General features: G+C 49.8%; 1 protein-coding gene across 2 annotated transcripts in view; it reads left to right on the top strand.

Annotated features, from left to right (window-relative positions):
* The window catches only part of MCMDC2 (minichromosome maintenance domain containing 2), a 125,504-nt gene that overhangs the window by 75,341 nt on the left and 26,360 nt on the right, over positions 1 to 23,803 (top strand). For both annotated transcript variants that reach the window (XM_075353212.1, XM_075353211.1), the window contains exons 10-12: positions 6,667 to 6,827; positions 13,895 to 14,074; positions 20,830 to 20,969. In XM_075353212.1, coding sequence (XP_075209327.1) covers positions 6,667 to 6,827; positions 13,895 to 14,074; positions 20,830 to 20,969 — 481 coding nt within the window. The remainder of the gene's footprint in view (positions 1 to 6,666; positions 6,828 to 13,894; positions 14,075 to 20,829; positions 20,970 to 23,803) is intronic.

The raw sequence follows: 23,803 nt of genomic DNA, 5'->3' as shown, positions 1-23,803 counted from the left end.
TAGTATTTTGAGAACTTTATACAGGGGGGACAAAGATACAAGTATGGGATGGAAATGTTTTGTGCTGAGGGAAAAAGGCTCTTTCCCTCAGCAGCCAACTTTCCCATGCTCTGCTATACATCTCTCAGCACCCAGCTTTCCCATGTTCTGATATACATCTCTCAGCACCCAGCTTTCCCATGTTCTGATATACATCTCTCAGCACCCAGCTTTCTCATGCTCTGATATGGGAAAGCTGGGTGCTGAGGACAAGATAAATATCAGAACATAGGAAAGCTGGGTGCTGATAGAGGGATTTCAGGGTGCTGTGGGTGAGAGCCAAGTGTCAGCGTCATTATCCTGTACCCCGAGTGTCAGTGTCATTATCCCTTACCCCATACCTCCCAACCGTCCCGGATACAGCGGGACTTTCACGCTTTACGTTGTTTGTCCCGTTGCCACGATCGGGACGGCCGGCTCCCGGGCTCCGCCCACCCACTCTCTCTCCGCCTCCCTGCTTTTCCCTCCTACCATCCCAGTAGACGTGGCATAACAGAGAGGAGCGCTGCCTGTGCTGCTGCTGGTACAGTAAAATCTCCCCAGCGCTGATTTCCCTCCCTCCCCCCCCCCTCACCCCCGGCCGGAGCCTCTCTGTGCGGTCGGCCGGCCGCCTGTCTGTGCGGTCGGCCGGCCGCCTGTCTGTGCGGGCGCCCCCCGGCCGCCTGTCTGTGCGGGCGCCCCCCGGCCGCCTGTCTGTGCGGGCGCCCCCCGGCCGCCTGTCTGTGCGGGCGCCCCCCGGCCGCCTGTCTGTGCGGGCGCCCCCCTGCCGCCTGTCTGTGCGGGCGCCCCCCTGCCGCCTGTCTGTGCGGGCGCCCCCCTGCCACCTGTCTGTGAAGGCGACCGGCCACCTCACTGTGTGGGCGACCGGCCGCCTCACTGTGGCTCCCTGCGTGTCCATGCTGGAGGCCCGCCGGCTGCCTGCGTGTCCATGCTGGAGGCCCGCCGGCTGCCTGCGTGTCCATGCTGGAGGCCCGCCGGCTGCCTGCGTGTCCATGCTGGAGGCCCGCCGGCTGCTTGCGTGTCCATGCTGGAGGCCCGCCGGCTGCCTGCGTGTCCATGCTGGAGGCCCGCCGGCTGCCTGCGTGTCCATGCTGGAGGCCCGCCGGCTGCCTGCGTGTCCATGCTGGAGGCCCGCCGGCTGCCTGCGTGTCCATGCTGGAGGCCCGCCGGCTGCCTGCGTGTCCATGCTGGAGGCCCGCCGGCTGCCTGCGTGTCCATGCTGGAGGCCCGCCGGCTGCCTGCGTGTCCATGCTGGAGGCCCGCCGGCTGCCTGCGTGTCCATGCTGGAGGCCCGCCGGCTGCCTGCGTGTCCATGCTGGAGGCCCGCCGGCTGCCTGCGTGTCCATGCTGGAGGCCCGCCGGCTGCCTGCGTGTCCATGCTGGAGGCCCGCCGGCTGCCTGCGTGTCCATGCTGAATGGGTGTGGATGGGGAGTGGATATGGGCGTGACTGTGAAATAGGTGTGGTTAGGGGGCGTGGCCTAAAAATTTGCCTACGCGCGCCGCAAACTTTGTCCTTCTTTTCCTTCTTTAAAAGTTGGGAGGTATGCCTTACCCCAAGTGTCTGTGTATGTGCAGGGGGGGCCGAGGTCTAAACTTTGCACCGAGGCCCATCCAACTCTAGTTACGCCACTGCTCCTGTCTCTCTTCCCTTGCCTCATTTCCTCTCTTCTGTCCCATGTCCAGCACAAGAGCGACCCGCTCTCAACCACAGGCCATAGTGCTTCACTTCGCCTGCTCCTCTTGCCTAAAGAAGTTTCCCTCAGGGCAGTCCTCCCCCATCTGCGTAGCCTGTAGCACCCCTAACATGACTACTACGGAGTCCCCAACCGCCCGTAACGAGGACTCGGCCCCCATGCCTGGGTGGGCCTCAGCTCTCTCCCAGTCTGTGGACAAGCTAACTGACATGTCTCAATCCTTAGCCTCGGCCATAGACCGTCTGTCCGCCTCCTCCTCTGGAGTCCCCCCGGCGACCCAGAGCGAGTCTGAGCCCGCAGCGCCTCCAGCCCGGCAAGGCAGAACCCACAGGAGGTCTAGGAAGCGGTCCCTCTCTGGGTCTTCCTCCAGCTCCCCTAGCCCTGCTATGGCCGCCAGAGCATCACGCTCGCTGTCTCCTGTCTCTTCTGCGGCAGCTCCAGATTCGGACCAGGACTCTGCTTCTGACTCCGATCTGGACTCTGAACATATATCCAAGCTGACCGGTATGATGGACAGTCTGGTCATTGCTGTCAATCAGACCCTAGAGGTACAGGATATTGATCCGGCGCCTACCTGTCAATCAGTCCCTTTCAAAAGAGCCAAGAAGCTGCCAAAAAGCTTTGGCAACCACAGCGAATTTGAGGATATTTTTTCCAGACAGTGGGAACATCCCGACAAGTGTTTCCAGAAGCGCAAGCGGGCTCAGGTCCTTTATCCCTTCCCGCCGGAACTTCTTCAGAAGTGGTCAGTGGCCCCTTCAGTGGATCCTCCGATCTCCCGACTCTCGTCCAGCACCACCCTGCCGCTGTCCGATGGAGCCTCCCTGAAGGATCCCTCGGACAGGACCAATGAATCCTTAGCCAGGTCGGCCTTTGAGGCCTCCGGCTCGGCCATCACTCCAGCCTTTGCGACCACCTGGGTTTCCAAGGCTGTCTCCGCCTGGGCAAAGCTCCTTCGTCGTGGTATCCTGGCTGACGCTCCCAGACCAGAGCTGGCAGATCTGGCAGATCAGATCACTCATGCCGGAAAATATCTAGTCGCTGCGTCCCTTGACTCTGCTGCTTCCGCAGCCCTGGCAGCCGGCAACATTACTGCAATCCACAGAGCCCTGTGGCTTAAGGCGTGGAACGCGGACTCCGCATCCAAAAAGTCTCTCACCAGCCTCCCCTTTGTCGGTACCAGGCTATTCGGAGAAAAGCTGGACAAGATCATCTCTGAGGCTACGGGAGGCAAGAGTACCTTCCTCCCCCAACAGAGGACCCCTCATGCTCCTCCAAAGCGGCGGCTTTTTCCCTTTCGCCCCTTTCGTCAATTCTCCACCAACACCAACTCACGTCGGGAGCGGTCCCCGGCGCGTCAGGAGAGACGGAAGCCCTCCTTTAAGGCAGCACCCCACTGGCGTTCCTGGCATTCCCGTGGCCAGCAGTCCAAGTCCTCCAGGTCCAGATCCCACAGATTTTCCTCCGCATGACTGGGCTCCCGTCACCGGGTCCCCATCCAGGGTCGGCGGTCGTCTCCGCAGGTTCAGAAGCACGTGGCTTTCCATGATAGACGACGCCTGGGTTCGAGACGTCGTCTCTCACGGCTACAAGATAGAGTTTTCTTCGCTCCCACGCTCACGCTTCGTCCAGTCCAAGCCCCCCAAGGATCCCTCCCTCACAAAGGACTTCTTCGCAGCCATTCAAGCCATGCGAGACTCTGGGGTCATCATCTCCGTACCCCCTCAAGACAGATTCCGGGGTTTTTATTCAAACCTCTTCATGGTACCGAAGAAGAATGGCACAGTCCGCCCCATCCTGGATCTCAAGCGCCTCAACAGGCGGGTCCGCCTCCGGCGATTCCGCATGGAGTCTCTGCGCTCAGTGATAGCGTCCATGGAACCAGGGGAGTTCCTTTGCTCGGTGGACATCCAGGACGCCTATCTCCACATCCCGATCTTTCCAGCTCATCAGAGATTCCTACGCTTCATGGTTCAGGGGCAACACTTCCAGTTCACTGCCCTCCCATTCGGGCTCTCGACAGCTCCCAGAGTCTTCACCAAGGTGATGGCTACTTTCATGGCTATTCTTCGGACCCGGGGAATTCTAGCCATCCCGTATCTGGACGACATTTTGATCAAGGCTCCATCGGCGGCGGAGTACCGCGACATTCTCAACATCACTCTGGATACTCTATCCCGTTTCGGCTGGTTGATCAACAGACCAAAGTCATCTCTGATCCCGGCTCAACGCATCTCATTCCTCGGCATGATCTTCGATACCACGCAAGCGAAGGTTCTTCTGCCCAAGGACAAACTCACAGCTATCCTCAGGGGGATTTGGAAGCTCCAACGCGCACCTCGCTGCTCCCTTCGATACTGCATGAGCATTCTCGGGAAGATGGTGGCGTCAATGGAAGCGGTGCCCTACAGTCAATTCCACACTCGCCCCCTTCAAGATCTCCTCCTCGCAGCATGGGACAAGGCCCCTCACTCCCTGGATCGACCAATTGCGATCCCTCCTCGAGTCAGAGAGTCATTGGAATGGTGGAGATGCTCTCCCCTCACCCTCCAAGGGAGATCATTTCTTCCCCTTCGATGGAGGGTCGTCACGACAGACGCCAGCCTGATAGGATGGGGGGCCACTTTCCAGGACCTCACAGTTCAGGGTCGCTGGATCAAGCCGGAAACCAAACTTCCCATCAACATCTTGGAACTCAGATCAGTTCGCCTAGCTCTCTTTCATTGGGAGGCTCTGCTTCGTGGACACCCAGTTCGGGTGCAGTCCGACAATGCAACCACTGTAGCCTACATAAACCATCAAGGCGGAACACGCAGCCGAGCGGCAATGAGAGAGGTATCTCAAATCCTCGACTGGGCCGAACAGAACATCCCAGCGATTTCGGCGGTCCACATCCCGGGCATGGACAATTGGGCCGCCGACTTCCTCAGCCGAGAGGGCCTCGACGCCGGAGAGTGGTCCCTCAATCCCAGAATCTTCCAGCAGATCTGTTCCAGGTGGGGGACCCCCGACGTGGATCTCCTGGCCTCCAGGTGGAATCACAAGGTTCCCCAGTTCGTATCCAGGGCAAGAGACCCACTAGCGCTCGCAACGGACGCCCTAGCGATCCCCTGGTCGCAGTTCTCTCTGCCGTTCCTCTTCCCTCCACTTCCGCTTATACCCAAGCTAGTCAAGAAGATCAAGGCGGAGGGAGTTCCGGTGATTCTCGTGGCCCCAGATTGACCTCGTCGCCCGTGGTACGCAGAGCTCGTGCACCTTCTCGCCGACGTTCCGTGGAGACTTCCAGACGTCCAGGACCTTCTCACTCAAGGGCCTTTTCTTCACCAGAATTCACAGTCGCTCAATTTAACGGCATGGCTGTTGAAGCCGCAGTACTAACTTCCGCGGGATTCTCAGAAAAGGTCGTCCAGACAATGATCAAAGCTCGGAAGCCTTCCTCTTCCCACATTTACCACCGGACGTGGAAGGCCTATTTCTGCTGGTGTGAAGCTAACCAGGTCACAGCCATGACCTTCTCCTTGCCAGTTCTGTTGTCATTCCTACAATCTGGTCTGGATGCTGGATTAGCACTCAGCTCCCTCAAGGGTCAAGTGTCTGCTCTCTCCATTCTCTTTCAAAGGAGGATTGCCTTGCCTCTCGATCACAGGTTCGCACATTCATTCAGGGGGCCGCGCATGCGGCGCCTCCCGTTCAACCTCCGGTGGAGCCCTGGGACCTTAACCTGGTTCTGTCTGTTCTCCAGCATTCCCCCTTCGAACCTATGCAGGAGACGTCCCTCACGTTCCTCTCTTGGAAGGTCGCCTTCTTAGTTGCCATCACGTCAATCAGGCGGGTATCTGAACTAGCGGCGCTTTCCTGCCGCTCTCCATATCTTGTCTTCCACCAGGATAAGGTAGTCCTCCGTCCGGTTCCTTCCTTTCTGCCCAAGGTGGTTTCCTCTTTCCATCTTAACGAGGACATTGTTCTCCCCTCCTTTTGTCCGAATCCTTCGCACCCTTGTGAGATTCTTCTCCACAAGCTGGACTTGGTCAGAGCTCTCCGTTTGTACATTTCCAGGACCTCTCAATTCAGACGGTCGGATTCCCTTTTTGTACTTCCGTCTGGCCCGCACAGAGGCCTACCTGCCTCCAAGTCCTCCATTTCGCGATGGATTCGCTCTGCCGTACTGGAAGCCTACCGGGTAAGAGGGAGAACGCGCCCACTCAGCATTACGGCCCATTCCACCAGGGCGGTGGGAGCCTCGTGGGTGGTCCGTCACCACGCTCCAGCGTCGCAGCTTTGCAAAGCGGCCACCTGGTCTTCGCTCCACACTTTCACTAAGTTCTACAGGGTCCACACTTTCGCATCCTCCGATGCGAGCCTCGGTAGACGAGTTCTGCAGGCTGCAGTGGACCGAGGTCAGCCCTGAGAGTAACATTAGACCCACCCGCGGGACTGCTTTAGGACGTCCCATGGTCTGTGTCCCCCAATGAAGCGATAAAGAAAAATAGATTTTGGGTACTCACCGTAAAATCTCTTTCTTGGAGCCTTCATTGGGGGACACAGCACCCGCCCTTGTGTTGGACATATGTTACTGTTCAATGTTACTGTTGACTATTGAGTTTAATGTCCACTTCTGTACGATTGTGCGTTTTGTTCTACTGTTGTCTCCTATTGCTTTCTCACTAACTGAGGTATAATTGCCAGTTGGTGGGTATATACTGCATAGGAGGAGTTTCCTTGTTTTTTGCTTAGTGTCGCCTCCTAGTGGCAGCAGCATACAACCCATGGTCTCTGTGTCCATGGTCTCTGTGTCCCCCAATGAAGGCTCCAAGAAAGAGATTTTACGGTGAGTACCCAAAATCTACTTTTTTGTACTTTTTTTTTTTTTTTTTTCTTTTTTTTATTGCTTTCATATTTTATTTGCCCATCTCTTTGTATGTCTTCCCTAAGTTTTAGAGAGCAGGAATACCACTATATTCATAGCTGGAAAGAAATATGGCGATGATGTTGACCAGCAGGTATTCATTTCTGTTCAGTGCAATTTCTGGTCATATGCAGATTTTTCTTCAAAGAAGTGTAACAGCAAGGAACCTTCCTTTATAGGTCAGATGGTGAGTAATCTTATTATTACTGTTCGAGGACTTGTCACCATGTCAAATTTCAGCTGTTTTTGCTCGTTTTATTCCTCTTGCTCCCCTGAGTATTGTTTATTTTCTTTTTATAAATCTATCATATTGGCCTTTTTATGTAGTGCGCCAATATGCATATTTTTACGGTCTTTACCAAAAGGGCATTGCTAACAGGGTAATATTTAAGCTACGTTCAAGTAATGATTCCTTGGTAAAGACCATAAAAATTAACATTTCTCTATCGCTTTCATTGGGGGACACAGGACCATGGGTGTATGCTGCTGTGACTAGGCGGCTGACACTAAGTGAACATAAAAAGAGTTAGCTCATCCCTGGCAGTGTACACCCCGAGCCGGAGGCGGATCTATGCCAGTTTTTTGCTTAGTGTCGTAGGAGGCTATTATCTCTGTGGGCCAGCCTCAGCCTAGGCTACTGAATTAAATGAAAAGGAAAATCCAAAGCCGCAGCAGATTAGGGCCAGGTATTTAAATACAATTTAAACCTCAAGAAGAAAAAATCCTGTAAAAAAATAACTTGTAATAAAATATTTTAAAAGATTAAGCCCATGACACACACAAGTGAATAAAATGACTCAGATGAGTGCTTTGATAGGTAGGGACGCTGCAAAAAAGAGGCATACAGGAGATCACTCATACAGTCATATGAAAAAGTTTGGGTACCTCTATTAATGTTAACCTTTTTTCTTTATAACAATTTGGGTTTTTGCAACAGCTATTTCAGTTTCATATATCTAATAACTGATGGACTGAGTAATATTTCTGGATTGAAATGAGGTTTATTGTACTAACAGAAAATGTGCAATCCGCATTTAAACAAAATTTGACCGGTGCAAAAGTATGGGCATCCTTATCAATTTCTTGATTTGAACACTCCTAACTACTTTTTACTGACTTACTAAAGCACTAAATTGGTATCGTAACCTCATTGAGCTTTGAACTTCATAGGCAGGTGTATCCAATCATGAGAAAAGGTATTTAAGGTGGCCACTTGCAAGTAGTTCTCCTAGTTGAATCTCCTATGACGAGTGGCATCATGGGCTCCTCAAAACAACTCTCAAATGATCTGAAAACAAAGATTATTAAACATAGTTGTTCAGGGGAAGGATACAAAAAGTTGTCTCAGAGATTTTAACTGTCAGTTTCCACTGTGAGGAACATAGTAAGGAAATGGAAGAACACAGGTACAGTTCTTGTTACGCCCAGAAGTGTCAGGCCAAGAAAAATATCAGAAAGGCAGAGAAGTAGAATGGTGTTAACAGTCAAGGACAATCCACAGACCACCTCCAAAGACCTGCAGCATCATCTTGTGCAGATGGTGTCAATGTGCATCGGTCAACAATACAGCGCACGTTGCACAAGCTATATACAGAAGCTGTATGGGAGAGTGATGCGAAAGAAGCCGTTTCTGCAAGCACGCCACAAACAGAGTCGTCTGAGGTATGCAAAAGCACAATTGGACAAGCCAGTTACATTTTGGAAGAAGGTCCTGTGGACTGATGAAACAAAAATTGAGTTGTTTGGTCATACAAAAAGGCGTTATGCATGGAGGCAAAAAAACACGGCATTCCAAGAAAAGCACTTGCTACCCAAAGTATTTGGTGGAGGTTCCATCATGCTTTGGGGCTTTGTGGCCAATGCCGGCACCGGGAATCTTGTTAAAGTTGAGGGTCGCATGGATTCAACTCAGTATCAGCAGATTCTTGACAATAATGTGCAAGAATCAGTGACGAAGTTGAAGTTACGCAGGGGATGGATACTTCAGCAAGACAATGATCCAAAACACCGCTCCAAATCTACTCAGGCATTCATGCAGAGGAACAATTACAATGTTCTGGAATGGCCATCCCAGTCCCCAGACCTGAATATCATTGAAAATCTGTGGGATGATTTGAAGCGTACTGTCCATGCTCGGCGACCATCAAACTTAACTGAACTGGAATTGTTTTGTAAACAGGAATGGTCAAATATACCTTCATCCAGGATCCAGGAACTCATTAAAAGCTACAGGAAGCGACTAGAGGCTGTGATTTTTGCAAAAGGAGGATCTACAAAATATTAATGTCACTTTTATGTTGAGGTGCCCATACTTTTGCACCGGTCAAATTTTGTTTAAATGCGGATTGCACATTTTCTGTTAGTACAATAAACCTCATTTCAATCCAGAAATATTACTGAGTCCATCAGTTATTAGATATATGAAACTGAAATAGCTGTTGCAAAAACCAAAATTGTTATAAAGAAAAAAGGTTAACATTAATAGGGGTGCCCAAACTTTTTCATATGACTGTATATAAGTAATCATATAGTATAAATCAGTGTGGAAATAACAGACCATTAGTGATCTAGCAATTACTGGCCAATTCTTCTACATACATGCAGATAACATAAACAACACATCATTCTGTAAAAGGTAGATACCTAATATACTCATGGCCTCCAGATTGATAACTTAAGGCTGTGTGCACACGTTGCGTTTTTTACCACGGAAACGCTGCGTTTTGAACCGCAGCGTTTCAGTGGCAAATTGCATGCGTTCAGCTTTCCCAGCAAAGTATATGGGAAAGCTGAAAAATCAGTGCACACGCTGCGTTTCTTTCCGCAGCGTTTTGGATGCCATAAATCGGTGCGGAAAGAAAAGCAGCATGTCACTTCTTTTGTGCGTTGTGGCTGCATTCTCTCCCCCATTGAAATCAATGATGTGGGGTCAGAACGCAGCTACACCGCATGGACCTGCTTTTTTGTTGCGGTCCGCGGGCTTTGTCGGCATGCCAGAACGCAGGCATTTACCTGGAAGTGAGGTCAAGAGGTTTCCTGTTGACCTCACTTCCTGGCAAAGCCCCCGGTGTCGCCAAAGTGCCCGCCCCGACCCCCGACCCCCCCTCCCGAAAATCCAACATGGCCGCGCGCACAGTAACGCACCGGCCGCCCTGCTCCTATGTTATCTGTCGCATGTGCCTTGAAACATGCGACAGAAAAATGCACCCAGGCCCTGCCCGTTCACCCCAATTCCCCCCGGTGTCATACATACCTGTCCGGTCGCAGCGCTGATCCCCCGCGGCTCCCTCCTCCTTCACAGCAGACGCCGGCCGGTCACATGTGCCGAGCAGCTGACAGCCAGCACTGTGTTCAGTGTGAGCTGTGCTGGCTGCTCGGCACTCTGCAGCTGTGACCCGGGGAGAGTGGGTGCAGATTTTTGCACCCACTCTCCTCAAATGGAGGGTCTGCCCTCCTAGAAAATGGGGGATACGTTCCCTGAGCGTGCCCCCATATTCTAGAAGGTCCAGAGCCGACGTGGGACATCCAAATGGATTTCTGCGGACCCATTTTTTTTAATAAATTGGAGAACAAGGGAATGATTTGGGGAGTGTTTTTTCTAATAAAAATTTTTTTGTTGTCTTTTTTTGCTTTTGTTTACTGTCAATTAGTTATGTCGGGTGTCTGATAGACACCGTGACATCACTAATTGCTGGGCTTGATGCCAGGTGACATTACACATCTGGTATCAACCCCATTTATTACCCCGTTAGCCAACGCACCAGGGCGCGGGATGAGTTGGGGCGAAGCGCCAGGATTGGCGCATCTAATGGATGCGCCACTTCTGGGGCGGCTGTGGCCTGCTATTTTTAGGCTGGGAAGAGTCCAATAACCATGGATCTTCCCACCCTGAGAATACCAGACCCCAGCTGTCAGCTTCACCTTGGCTGGTGATCTAATTTGGGGGGACCCCACGTTATTTTTTTTTTTATTCTTTATTTATAAATAAAAAAAGCCTGGGGAGCCCTCCAAATTGATCACCAGCCAAGATGAAGCTGCCAGCTGTGGTTTGCAGGCTACAGCTGTCTGCTTTACCCTGACTGGCTATCAAAAATAGGGGGGACCCCACGCCATTTTTTTCATTTTTTTATTTTTTTTTTTATTGGATAAATACTAAGCTAGGCACCCTTTAGTGCCACATGAAAGGTACTAAAGGTGCCAGCTTAGAATATGCAGGCGGGGGTGGGACGTTCTATATATTTGACATCCCTTCATCCATTGGCGCTTTTTAGGCTGTGTGTCCACAATCAGGGTTTGCAGCGTTATGGGCGCTGAGTGTTTTCCCTGCGTCCATAACGCTGCGTTGTGTAGTAGAAGCACAGTGGAAGGATTTTTGGAGATCCCATGCCCACTGTGCTTCTTTTCTCCGCAGCATAAACTGACCGGTAGCGTGGCTTCCCGAGCCTCAGCATGTCAATTTATGCTGCGGAGACGAGAGTGTTCTCTGCAGGTAGCATAGAGCTCCACAGCAGCCTGAACCCAAATCGTGGGCATGGGCAGCTGCAGGAAGGCTGACACTGTGTACTAGACGCCGTGTCGCTGGATCATGGCCACATAGCCTTAGGTCCCTTTCACCCGTCAGTGATTCTGGTACGTTTGTGCTTTTTTTTAAACGTACCAGGATCACTGACATACGCAGACCCATTGTAATGAATGGGTCTGCTCACACGTCAGTGATTTTTCGCTGCACGTGTCTCCGTGCGGCATACCCGCGTGTGCGTGATTGCCGCACGGAGACATGTCCATTTTTTTCTGGCATCACTGATGTTCCACGGACCACGCAGTGGTGTGATCCGTGAAACACGTGCCAGAAAAAAACGTGCTTTTAAAATAAAAATCATTTTAACTCACCCGGCGTCCAGCGATGTCCTCTGCAGCCCGTGCAGCTTGCTGCTTCTGAGCCGGCTCATTATTGTCGCGCATATTCATGATGCACGACACAGCCGACCCGGAAGCAGCTGCTGCGGGGGTCAGCGCCGGCCGGATGCTGCACCGCAGGAGCGATCAGCACCATGGAGAGCGGGTGCAGGTGAGTTAATCTCTAAGTGCAATCACGGGCCACGGAGAACGGAGCCCGGATTGCACTTAGACAACCCATGTGTGCCGTGATTCACGGCACACGGAGGGACATGTGCGTGTTTTACACGCCAGTGAAAAACGTCAGTGTTTTTCACTGACGTGTGAAACGGGCCTAAAAGTGAGAATATTGTTGCTACAGCAACATTTTGGGTGAAGTAGCTGTGGATTCAAAATGCTTAATATACTCCTGAATAAAATCCTTGATGGGTGCAGATTCCAAAATGGGGTCACTTGTGGGGGTTTTCTGACGTATAGGTACCTAAGGGGCTTGGTGCGCGAAGTTTATTTCAACTTTTCCAAAATTCAAATGGTGCTCCTTCCATTCCAAGCCCTCCCATTTATCCAAACAGAATGTGGAGAAGGAAATGACATCACAGGTTTTTTTTCCCAAAGGTCTGTGTTCAACCAACTTTATTAACACTGACAAGTCTTAAAAAACGCACCTAAAAAAACGCATGAAAAACGCATGAAAAACGCATGCGTTTTCGATGCGTTGTTTCTCAAAAAGCATTGTTTACAATTCTCCCCTCTGCCATAGGGTGCGTTTTTTTCCGCGCGGAAAAAAAAGCAACGTGTGCACATACCCTAAGCCAGTAAATATACCAACAGCATCCTAATAGTAACCTCCACAGCTGACCCTAAAGGCCGCTTTACACGCTGCGATATCGTTACCGATATCACTAGCGTGCGTATCCACCCCCATCGGTTGTGCGACACGGGCAAATCGCCCGTAACATCCCACCCACCTCTTTCTTTCCAAATTGCCGGCGGCCGCAGGTAAGGTGAGGTTCCTCGTTCCTGCGGTGTCACACACAGCGATGTGTGCTGCCGCAGGAACGACGAACTTCATCGTACACGCAGCAGCAACGATAATTGGGAATAGGGGGGCATGTCACCGATTAGCGATTTTGAACGTTTTTGCGACGATTCAAAATCGCTCATAGGTGTCACACGCAACGACATCGCTAAAGCGGCCGGATGTGCATCACAAATACCGTGACCGCAACGAGATTGCTTGAGCGATGTCGTAGTGTGTAAAGCGGCCTTAAGGCTATATGCGGACGTGTACTTTTTTGTGACCACAAAGATGCAGCGTTTTTGTGCTTTTTTGGCGCCCAAAAACGCACCTGCGGCAAAAACACAGCGGTAAAAACGCATGCATTTTTACCACGTTTTTGTGCCTTTTTGGCTGCGTTTTGCTGCGTTTTTGTTCACTGCGTTTTCCAATGCATTGCATGGGTGGAAAAATGCAGAAAAACGCAGAAAAGAATTGACATGTTGCTTTTTTTTTTTTTTACCTCAAAAACGCAGCTAAAAAAAAGCATAGTGCGGACAGCAAAAATGAAAACTCATAGACTTTGCTGAGGAAGCAAAGTCATGCAGTTTTAAGACCAAAAACGCACCCAAAAACGCACAAAAATGCAGCAAAAAATGCACCGTGCGCACATACCCATAGCCTAATAGGTCCCAGAAGTCCCTATCTATCAATGGAGGGTATGATGCCTTAACTGTTTTTGGCACCCCCATTCACCGTCGGGAAACCTTAGAGCAACCCTATAAAGACCCTGATCAGTGTAATACACCTAACACCAGAATAAACTTCTGGGTACTTATCTTAAAGGTCGTATTCATGAGTGTAGTGAAGCGAATAGTCCAATAGGGTTCCCGACGCGTTTCTCGCCAGCTGCAAAAATACCGGGGTTCATCAGGGAAAATAGAAATCAATAGTCCGGGGTTCCCGGTCCAGTGATCCCCAGGGGAAAGCTGTGCCAATGTCTGAGGACAATAGTTCATATTACTGGAATCGTATGGCACATTTAGGGAAAAAAAAACATATTACTCAGGAACAGCAGCAGCAAATAAAAGCAACTTGCCAAATTTGATCTGGTGACAGGTCTTGCTTAAAGAGTTTGAACAGTGAAGCTATGCTGTATTATGTGGTGCCAACTTGGGTCAGCGTCCAGTTTTGTAGCAGTTGGATGGATACAGATTGGGGGTCAATATTTTATTGTCTTTGCACTATGCAATGTATTTCCTGGTTGATACATTACAGGTCATGCAGGATTTTTTGCTGATTTTTTTTTATGAGTTTATTTATTGTTTCCTAATGTTGATGTCTTTTATATCTTTTAACAGGATTTGAGTGTTATACCGTCACATCTGGTTGATGCATTCGGAACATTAATATACTGCAGTCCGATATCTCACACATATACAGATGTTTCTCTTGTACAGCATAGTCTGAGGAGAGCTATAAACCCTGGAGCATCTCTCTGCCGAGCAGCCCAGCAGTTTACTACCCAAGATTATGAAGAGGTTGCTGTCATAATAAAATTTTATGATAATAATTCTAGTAGTGATGTCATGCAATGGTATTCAAGTCTCACTATTAAAAGAGGATTTAGGCTTCCTTTACACATTGCATTTTTTTGTGGCAAAACAATGTATTGTTTTGCTTCGACTTTTGAAAATCTTTGAAAACCTATCCAGCTCTACCATGCCAGGGAAGGCAAATACAGCGTAGTTTGTTATTTTATAACAGACTGCAACTAACTGGGACTAACCCCTTTAGGAAGCATAATAAAAACAAAAGGGGAAAATACCAAAACAAGCAAGTTTTTAGGGAGGGATGGAGGTGTGCCGCCCCCGTGCCAGCAGCCGAGCCACTGCTCGGATGCGGAGTCGCGGTGGCTCGAGCGGTCTCCGGACCCGGGGGTCGCGCGGCCACTCTATTAAAGGGGGGAGTATGTACAGGGGGTTAGAAGATTGTGACGCCACCCATGGTGCGTGGTAAGGTAGGGTACCACCGCTGCTGTTGGGAACGCGCGGTGGTAAGACAGCAAGATGTTTAACCCCTCCGTGGGTAGGGGGTTTTTGCCCCGGGATCCCGGTGAGGGTGGTGAAGGGGTACCGTTGGGGAGGAATGGGTTTCTGCGTACTCACTCAGTCCAAGAATGCTGACACCGACAGCTTGTAAACCAGAATTCTCAACACCTCTGCAGCAGGGAGGGAGTACGCGTGGATCCATGCCCCTTGGTGTTGCTTGTTAGCCTGTGACCTTTTCCGTGGCACCTTCTTCACTATTTGGACCCTGTAGTGTGGAACTATTCGGGTCTCGCTCACCTGTATGGCTAACGGAGTGACCTTGCTCTCAGGGTTCACGCTCGGGATTTTCTGGACTGTATTTGGGAAAGTCCTATCCCATCGGTGCGCTAGTACCCTGATTTTGGAGCGGGTGAGGGATGAATCCTGAAGACTTCACCCCCGTCGGGTAAATTGAAGCTACTTCCCGGCCTAGGGTCCACGTACCCCGTCTTGCCCTGGCCCCTGTCCGGAGATGGCTCAAGGCCGCCGGCTGCCCTCCTCGGCAGATCCATGCCCCTTGACACGATCCCCTGCGACCGGGGTTCCAGCTCCTACCAGGCCCAGACCAACGTCTGCCACCTAGGATTCTACAAGGATCCCAGCTCCAGACCTCCTCTCTCCTCTCCTCACACTCTTCACTCTCTTTTTTACACTTCTTACTTTCCCCTACCAACCCCCAGGTTGGTGACCCTATTCCCTGGTCCCTGCCCGGAGATGGCTCAAAGCCGCCGGCTGCCCTCCTCGGCAGATCCGTGCCCCTTGACACGATCCCCTGCGACCGGGGTTCCAGCTCCTACCAGGCCCAGACCAACGTCTGCCAGCTAGGATTCTACAAGGAGCCCAGCTCCTGACCTCCTCTCTCCTCTCCTCACACTCTTCACTCTCTTTTTTACACTTCTCACTTTCCCCTACCAACACCCAAGTGGGTGGCCCTATTCCCTTCAGGCCCCCCAATGGCATGTCAGGTGGGTGTGGTGCAAAGTGTTCCTAGGATTTTGGCTGGCTTGGCTCTTAGCAACACCAACAGACAGGGATCCGTAAGCAAGGAGGATGCGGATACTATGCAGAAGGGCAGATTGCACAATACCCTGTGACGACCTGATAGGCCAGGGCGTCACAATCGTCTGACAAAAGTTAAATTCTGAATACTGGTCTTTGTCGTCGCCTTGTTCCTTATATTCTTCTGACCAAGATGTCCTTCTCCAGTGATTACTCTTTTCGTATGATGTGTCCAAAGTAGTCAAGTCGTAGCTTGGTGATACTTTCTTCAAGTGACATGTCTGGCTTGATTTGTTCCAAAATTGATTTGTTTGTTTGACTTGCCATCCATGCTGATAATATCCATCTCCAGCACCACATTTCAAAGGCATTGATTCTTCCTCTGTCTTGTTCCTTTATCGTCCAGGTTTCATATTCATATTTTACCACAGAAAAACCCAGACTATCTACGAGCCTTGTAAATTTAAGTGAAATGTTCCTTGATCTGAAGACCTTGTCTAGTGACTTAATTGTTGATTTGCTCATAGCTGTTCTCCTATTGATGCCTGGTGTCGTCGCTGCATCTTGAGTAATCATTGATCCGAGTAGATTGAAGTCCTTAAGTCCTTTACAACTTCCAGTTAGGCACGAACAATCTTAATTTTCTCAATAGCTTTGTCTTCTTTGTATTGAGTGGGAGTCCCATGTTTGAGCTTTCCATCTTGACACTCTGTAATAAGCCCTTCATTCCATCTGTGCTTGTTGCTATCAATGTTGTATCGTGCCAATGTTTTATCGTCTGCATATTTAAGATTCTTGATTATACATTCAGCAATTTTGATTCCTCCTTTTTTTCCGGCAAGTCCAGCCTTTCTGAAAATAGCTTCTGCATATAAATTGAAGAGAAATGGTGACAGGATGCAGCCTTGTCTGACACCTCGCTCTACTTTGAACCATGCTGTGTCACTGTGTTCTGTTTGGATTGTTGCTTCTTGGTTAATGTAAAAGTTCCTGATGAGGCTAATCAGATGGTTCAGCACACCCATTTCCTTCATAGTATTTTAAAGTTTGTAGTGAAGTACACAATCAAAGGCTTTGTTGTAATCGATGAAACAACAATTGACCTCCTTGTTATATTCTTTGGCCTTTTTCATTATCCATAAAACGTTAGCAATTACATCTCTTGTTCCTCTACCTTTTCTAAATCCCGCATATTCCACCGGCAGCTCGCCTCTTGTTTATTGCCTTTCTAGCTTCTTCTGTAATATTATTCTTTATGTGGGTCCATAATTCCTCAGACTTTCACCATCCGTGCCCAGTGAAAAAATTGGTTATGCAAACCATTCCAAAAAACGTCAGGCATGTTGGTCAAATCAAAGTTGGAAACTAATCTTTGCTGTCAATCAGTTGCACATTCAACTGCTGGCTTTGTTTTCGCAGTAAAGATTGACGACCATCTTTGGAGGACACATATTTAGCCAATCTTATTCCTTTAGGCCCCATTCGGTGATGTCCATATGAACAGTTTTCGTTTGTGATTTTGGAAGATTTTATGGTAGACAGTTGATTTGCCTTTTTGCCTTTTTTTAAGGCAAAATAATATCCTGAAACATATTAAAGTCTGCTACCACTTTGAAATTAAATCCATCTTTCCTGCCCAAAGTAATCCAATCATCAGAGATCATCAGGTACGGTTCCCAGATAGATAGAGACTGGATTTCCTCACTCTTAGAGCCGATATGGTGGTCACTCCTTTAAGTGTAGGGAATCTGATAAAATTTTGGTCAATTTGTTCAAAGAGACTTTGGTAAGCCCTGAAAGAACCAGGTTCAAATTCAATGAGTAAGAAATCTAATTTTCGGCTTCAATTTAGCTGTGGTCTTAAAGAATATTTGAATCCAACGATGGTTTATCAACAGGGTATGAAAAATTGAGCTAAAGGCCGAAACTTGTACTTTTCTAAAACTTGTAAACAGCTCTGTCAAATCCAGCATGGAGCAAGTCTAATATTTTGGTTACATTATGGCAGGTTAGTTTTTACTTAGAAGGTCCATACCAAGCTGAAAATGTACATATATTATGATATATGATAAATGGCTAATGTCCCTTCTTTGTGACTTGACAATAGAGTTTCAATAACTTTAGCAGACAAACCTTTATTCTCTAGTACTGACTTTTCAGAAGCCAGGCAGCCAGAAAGATTTTGTAGTCTGGGATAAGATATTGAACTCTATAAGAGAAGATCTATTCTCTGGGAAAAAAAAAAAAACACAGGAGCGCTGACTGCTGTTTTTTTAGAACTAAAACTAACCCCTCTTTCGCCGATGTGGTACAAAAGATTATTTTGCACCAGCATATTCTGAAGAGTTTTGTGATTAAATGTATTGGGAGAAAAACGTAAACTAGATTGAACTTCCACCTTTCATCTAAGGGCTAAGGCTAAGGACACACTGCGAGTAAAACAGAGCGAATGGAGTGTGATTAAGAAAAAAAATCACCTTCCACTCGGACCAATGTTACTCTATGGAGTTACTCCCAAGAGCGATTATTTTCTCAGCACTAATCGGACCGAGAAAACAATCATAGCATGCTGTGGATGGAATCTGATTAGTTTTCATTCGCACCCATACAAGTCTATGGGTGCGAGAGAAACATCGCACTCCACTTGCATCACACTGAAGTGCAGCGCGATATACACATCAGCTGATAATGGAGGACATAGGGAGATTAGTCCCTCCCTCTCCTCCGCAGCTGTGCTCCAATTGCAGGATCGCATCACAGTATGAGACTCGGAGCATGCTTGCAGCAGAGCGGGAGCTGGGGGTCATTAGCATAACGCATCCGATGCTTTCGCATCGAATGCTAAATGCCCGTGTATCCTTAGCCTAAGACAGCCACTGCATTGGGTTGTCTTTAAAGAAGTTGTCCGACATAAACTCCAAAAACTTTGTAAGCTAATCTGTGCTGTATTGTCATATAAAACATCCCTACATTATTTTTTTTTTGTTTTCTAAATTTTGTTCCTGTTGAATTATCACTTTATTCTCTGCACACACTTTATTTACATGCAGTTCAACCAAACTTGACTTTTTCTTGTCCTTGGTTGCCAAACCTCATAGTCAGAGCTGGCACCGCCCAGCTTACTGTCCATCCCCGTCCTCTGTACACTCATTGGCTGTCAGTAGTCTGCCCAGCACAGACCTCTAGCAGAGGACAATATGGATACATATAATGTAATAAATGTGCCCATCCTATAATATTGTGCCCCATCCTTCTGCTCATCCTGTAGTAATGTCCCCTTTCCTGGTCCTCTTATTGTACTAATGCTCCATGCTGTAGAATTGTCCCCTATTGTGCCATTCTTCACACACGCAAAAAAAAAACAAACACAAATTCATCTCACCTGTCATCATTCCCTCGGTGGCCTGTTTCCTGCTTCTTAAATGCTGCCGGTGCAGGAGCTGCTGCTGACAGAGCTTTATATCAGAGGACAGATTCCTGGGCACTTCGCAAGGACAAGCTCTGTATGCAGCTTTTCCATTGATCAGCTGCTCAGCTCTGATTGGCCGGCAACTGATCATTGTAGTAGCTGTCTTGAGAGCGTGCATCTGAGCAGCGCCGGGGAATCTGTCCTCTGATATAAAGTGCTGACTGCACGGCCCCCAGCACAGGCAGCGATCAGCAAGGGGCCACGGGCCTGCATGCCGCAAGCAGCATCAGGGGCCACAGCTGACAGAGCTTTATTTCAGAGGACAGCTTTCCGGGCGCTGCGCAGGGAAGAGCTCTCTATACAGCTTCTCCAGTGATCAGCTGCTGACCTCTGATTGGCCAGCAGCTGATCATTGCAGTAGCTGTATACAGAGCTCCCATCTGAGCAGTGTCAGGAAATCTGTCCTCTGATATAAAGTGCTGACTGCACAGCCCCAGCACAAGCGGCGATCAGCAAGGGGGCCATGGGTCTGCACGTCGCAAGCAGCAATTGGGGGCTGCACGCATGCAGCATACCAACAGCATCTTTCAGACCATCGCACTATGTAATGTGTGGGAGGGTGCAGGGAAGGGGGTGGGGACTCCACGCACTGTACCCTCCCAGCAGGGCGGCAACATGAAGTCGGCTGTGTTGCCCGTCAACAACGTCCTGCCCCTGTCACATCATCACAGGAAGCAGCAAAATCACAGCAGGAGTGGTCACATGACCACTCTGAGCTGGGGAGAGGGGCTGACAGCAGGGCAGGTAGGTGGTCGCTATCCACTTACCTGCTCCTATTTAGCCCAATAGTGAAATGACAAAAAAAAGGAAAATAAGCCGGATAACCCCTTTAAGTTTTAGAGATTTTTTTTGTCTTTCTTGGATAGAAAAGATTTGCTCCTGGGTTCCCTTATTTGTCGACCAGGTTGCAGTCCTGATTTAAGGACCATTCTCCTGAGTCCAGCTAGGTGCAATTGAGGAAATCTCCTTTTAAGTCGACAGCCAATAGGGTGAGAATGTTTTGTTCTGCCCAAAGAAAGATTAGATTTGTGAATACCTGGAGCTTTGTGTTATGAGCTCCTGTGATGGTTTTCTAAATGACACTGTTATCGCTTTGTCTAAATAGATTTGTAAATGGAAGCTGGATAGCCAATCTGGTAATTTTCTGAGTGATTCCTACTGTCCTCAATTGCATTTTATTTGATGTTTTTAGTTGAAATGGCCATTTCCCCTGAAGAAGTTTGTCTTTTCCCAATACTTGCACCCCTCTATTCCCTGTGCTATACTCCCAAGACTCTCTTCTTGTTATATACAAGCTATGGGGGTGCAAACATGCAGAGCAGAACGAGCAGTGTCAGTTCATGGCTTGTTCTGTGCGCCATCACATTTCTTATATAATGTATAAGCATTGTAGTAAGACAGAGCAGGAATAGTGAGGTGGAAAACAAATCCACACCCAGCCTGTGATAAACCTTGGTCAGGGGCTGGCTTGCATAAGAAGCTTAAATCAAGCCAGGCCTCCTAATCTCTGATCCCAGAAGGGAGGGGAAGCACCCAGGAGTTACAACAGTGTTGAGATGTTACTGAGATCACACTGAGTAGTGGTACAATCGGATGGAGTGGAATATAAGAACAGGGAGAGGGATAAGAGCCTTTAGTTTAAAACAGAATGTGTTTCATTACTGCTATGCCTAAAAGTGTACAGAAAAACACCTCCAGAACGTTTCCAGAATGTAACTCACTTTTCTTTACCTTGTAGCTTATTGCATATGCAAAAAATTTAGATGTGACATTTGACGCCAAAGCAGAAGAATTGGTACACAGCTATTATTTGGCAAGTCGGAGAGTCCGAACAAACTCAAATGGATCCAAAATTTCTACATCAGCACTGAGACATCTGTAAGTGTTCACAATATAAGCTGTGTGTGTGTGTGTGTGTGTGTGTGTGTGTGTGTGTGTGTGTGTGTGTGTGAGATATATATATATATATATATATTTGCCTTATTCTGTCTGTCTGTCTTGCTCCAAAATGACATCATTACAGTGACAACCGTCGCATTGGCCGCTCGGCTCGGCCACGCCCCCCGCATGCATTGGCCGCTCGGCTTGGCCCGGCCCCGCCCCTCGCATGCATTGGCTGCTTGGTTCGGCCCCGCCCCCCACACATGTTGCCCGCTCGGCCCCGCCCCCTGCACACGTTGGCCACTCGGCCCCGCCCCCCGCACACGTTGGGCACCTATACACCTCCCCCCCGCACACATTGGGCAGCTATACACCTCCCCCAGGACTACTCCACCTATAAGACACCTCCCACCCAGGACTGCTCCACCTATTAGACACCTCCCCCCCAGGACTACTCCACCTATTAGACACCTCCCCCCAGGACTACTCCATGTATTAGACACCTCCCCCCCAGGACTACTCCTCCTATTAGACTCCTCTCCCCCCAGGACTACTCCTCCTATTAGACTCTTCTCCCCCCAGGACTATTCCTCCTATTAGACTCCTCTCCCCCCACCCCAGGACTACTCACTCCTCCTATTATACTCCTCTCCCCCCAGGACTACTACTCCTATTATCCTCTTCTCCCCCCAGGACTACTCCTCCTATTATACTCCTCTCCCCCCAGGACTACTCCTCCTATTATACTCCTCTCACCCCAGGACTACTCCTCCTATTATACTCCTCTCTCACCAGGACTACTCCTCCTATTATACTCCTCTCTTCCCAGGACCACTACTCCTATTATACTCCTCTCCCCCCAGGACTACTCCTCCTATTATACTCCTCACCTTCAGGACTACTCCTCCTATTATACTCCTCACCTCCAGGACTACTCCTCCTATTATACTCCTCTCCCCCCAGGAATACTCCTCCTATGATACTTCTCTTCCCCCAGGACTACTACTCCTATTATACTCCTCTTTCCCCAGGACTACTCCTCCTATTATACTCCTCTCTGAGGGGTGCGCAGCATGGGGGATGGAGCACGATGGGGGGTGCGCAGCATGGGGGGATGAAGCACGATGGGGGGAGCGCAGCAGGGGGAATGAAGCACGATGGGGGTTGCGCAGCATGGGGGGATGAAGCACGATGGGGGTGCGCAGCATGGAGGATGGAGCACGATGGGGGTGTGCAGAATGGGGGATGGAGCATGATGGGGTGTGCAGCATGGGGGATAGAGCACGATGGAAGGTGCGCAGCATGGGGGATGGAGCACAATGGAGGGTGCGCAGCATGGGGGATGGAGCACGATGGGGGTGCACACCTCACACACCGCTACACACGCACCGCACAACACACCAAACATACTGGGAACCACAAACATCACCCTACACAGACACACATACACACACACACACAGACAACGCCGCACATACACAACACCCAACACACAAACACCGCGGCACACACAAACATACGCACACACCGCGCAACACACACACACACTGCACAAAACATACCTCCCTCCAAACACACACGCGCACCCCACACATACACACACACACCCAATGTTGCAGACACACAGCGCTCCACAAACAACGCAACACACAAACAACACCGCTCTCACACATCCCCACACCCAGACAACACCCAGAACATTTATAGCGCCCTACACAAACACTTGGCAACTACACACAACAACATCTAAACATATAACAAAAATCATACATTAACTATGTGACGCCCTGGCCAGGCCAGGTAGTCACAAATAGGCCCCTGCACTACACCGTTCCCTCATAGGCAACATCAGCCAACCTTTTCAAAACCTTAGTCACTCCCCTCAGGGCTAGATAGACACATCAGGGGGCGGAACCAGGCGGTTGGAAGACGCCCATCAAGGAGTCTAGACAGCCCGGGGTGAGGAAGTAAACAGAGTAGTCTGAGAGTTCAAGTTGGAGAGGAGTGTGGGCTGGAGCTGTGTGCAGCTCCAGCAGAGGCGAATACCCCAAATTGAACGGCGCCAGGGTAGGAGCCCTGGTGCCACTGGCTAGGAGGCAGACGGCGGTCTCCGTCTGCAGGAGCCGGGAAGACGGCTCGGTGGAACTGAGGTGGACCGGGACAGGGTTGTAGCCCGCTGGTACCGACCCGGGAACCGACTCGGAAACCGGAGCACACAGGGGAGTACTTGGACCCTGAAGCCGGGACCAGAAGCGTCTGGAACCAGCTAATTAACCGATTGAGGCCAGGACTAGAGGTCCTGTCCCACCCAAAGTCCCTATTAGAAGGCAACAGCCCACTAAGGGGGATAAAAGGCCACCGACAAGACTCAGAGATCCCACAGACCAGCGTCTGCGGGCAAGGGCTCCTTAGGCTACAACCAGCCAGGAGCGGACCCCTGAAGTTGCAAGCACAGGCAGTCCACCGTTCTAAAAAGTGCAGGAGAAAGACAGAGACCACCATCACCTTGGTTTACCAGAGACTCATGTGTTTCCTTCAATAGTGAATACACCAGCACCCTGCGGTCGCCCATCTCCCTGCACCAACAAACCCCCAACGGGTCCCGGGGCCACGATCCCTGGTCACGGAGGGGTTAATAACTTGCTGCACAACATCTCCCCCGGGTGCCCCGTAACTGCAGCGGTGGTGTCCAAACTCACTACATACCGTGGGTGGAGTCACGAACCTAGTACGGCCCAGCCCATACATATACGTCCTACATCCACCACCCCCCAACCCTATTCATTCAGACTGTCTGTGGGATCCCCCGGGTCCAGAGACCCTCGAGCCTC

The sequence above is a fragment of the Anomaloglossus baeobatrachus genome, chromosome 6 (genome assembly GCF_048569485.1).
Source record: "Anomaloglossus baeobatrachus isolate aAnoBae1 chromosome 6, aAnoBae1.hap1, whole genome shotgun sequence".
Taxonomy (NCBI): Eukaryota; Metazoa; Chordata; class Amphibia; order Anura; family Aromobatidae; genus Anomaloglossus; species Anomaloglossus baeobatrachus.
This window is presented reverse-complemented; position numbering and strand designations above follow the sequence as displayed.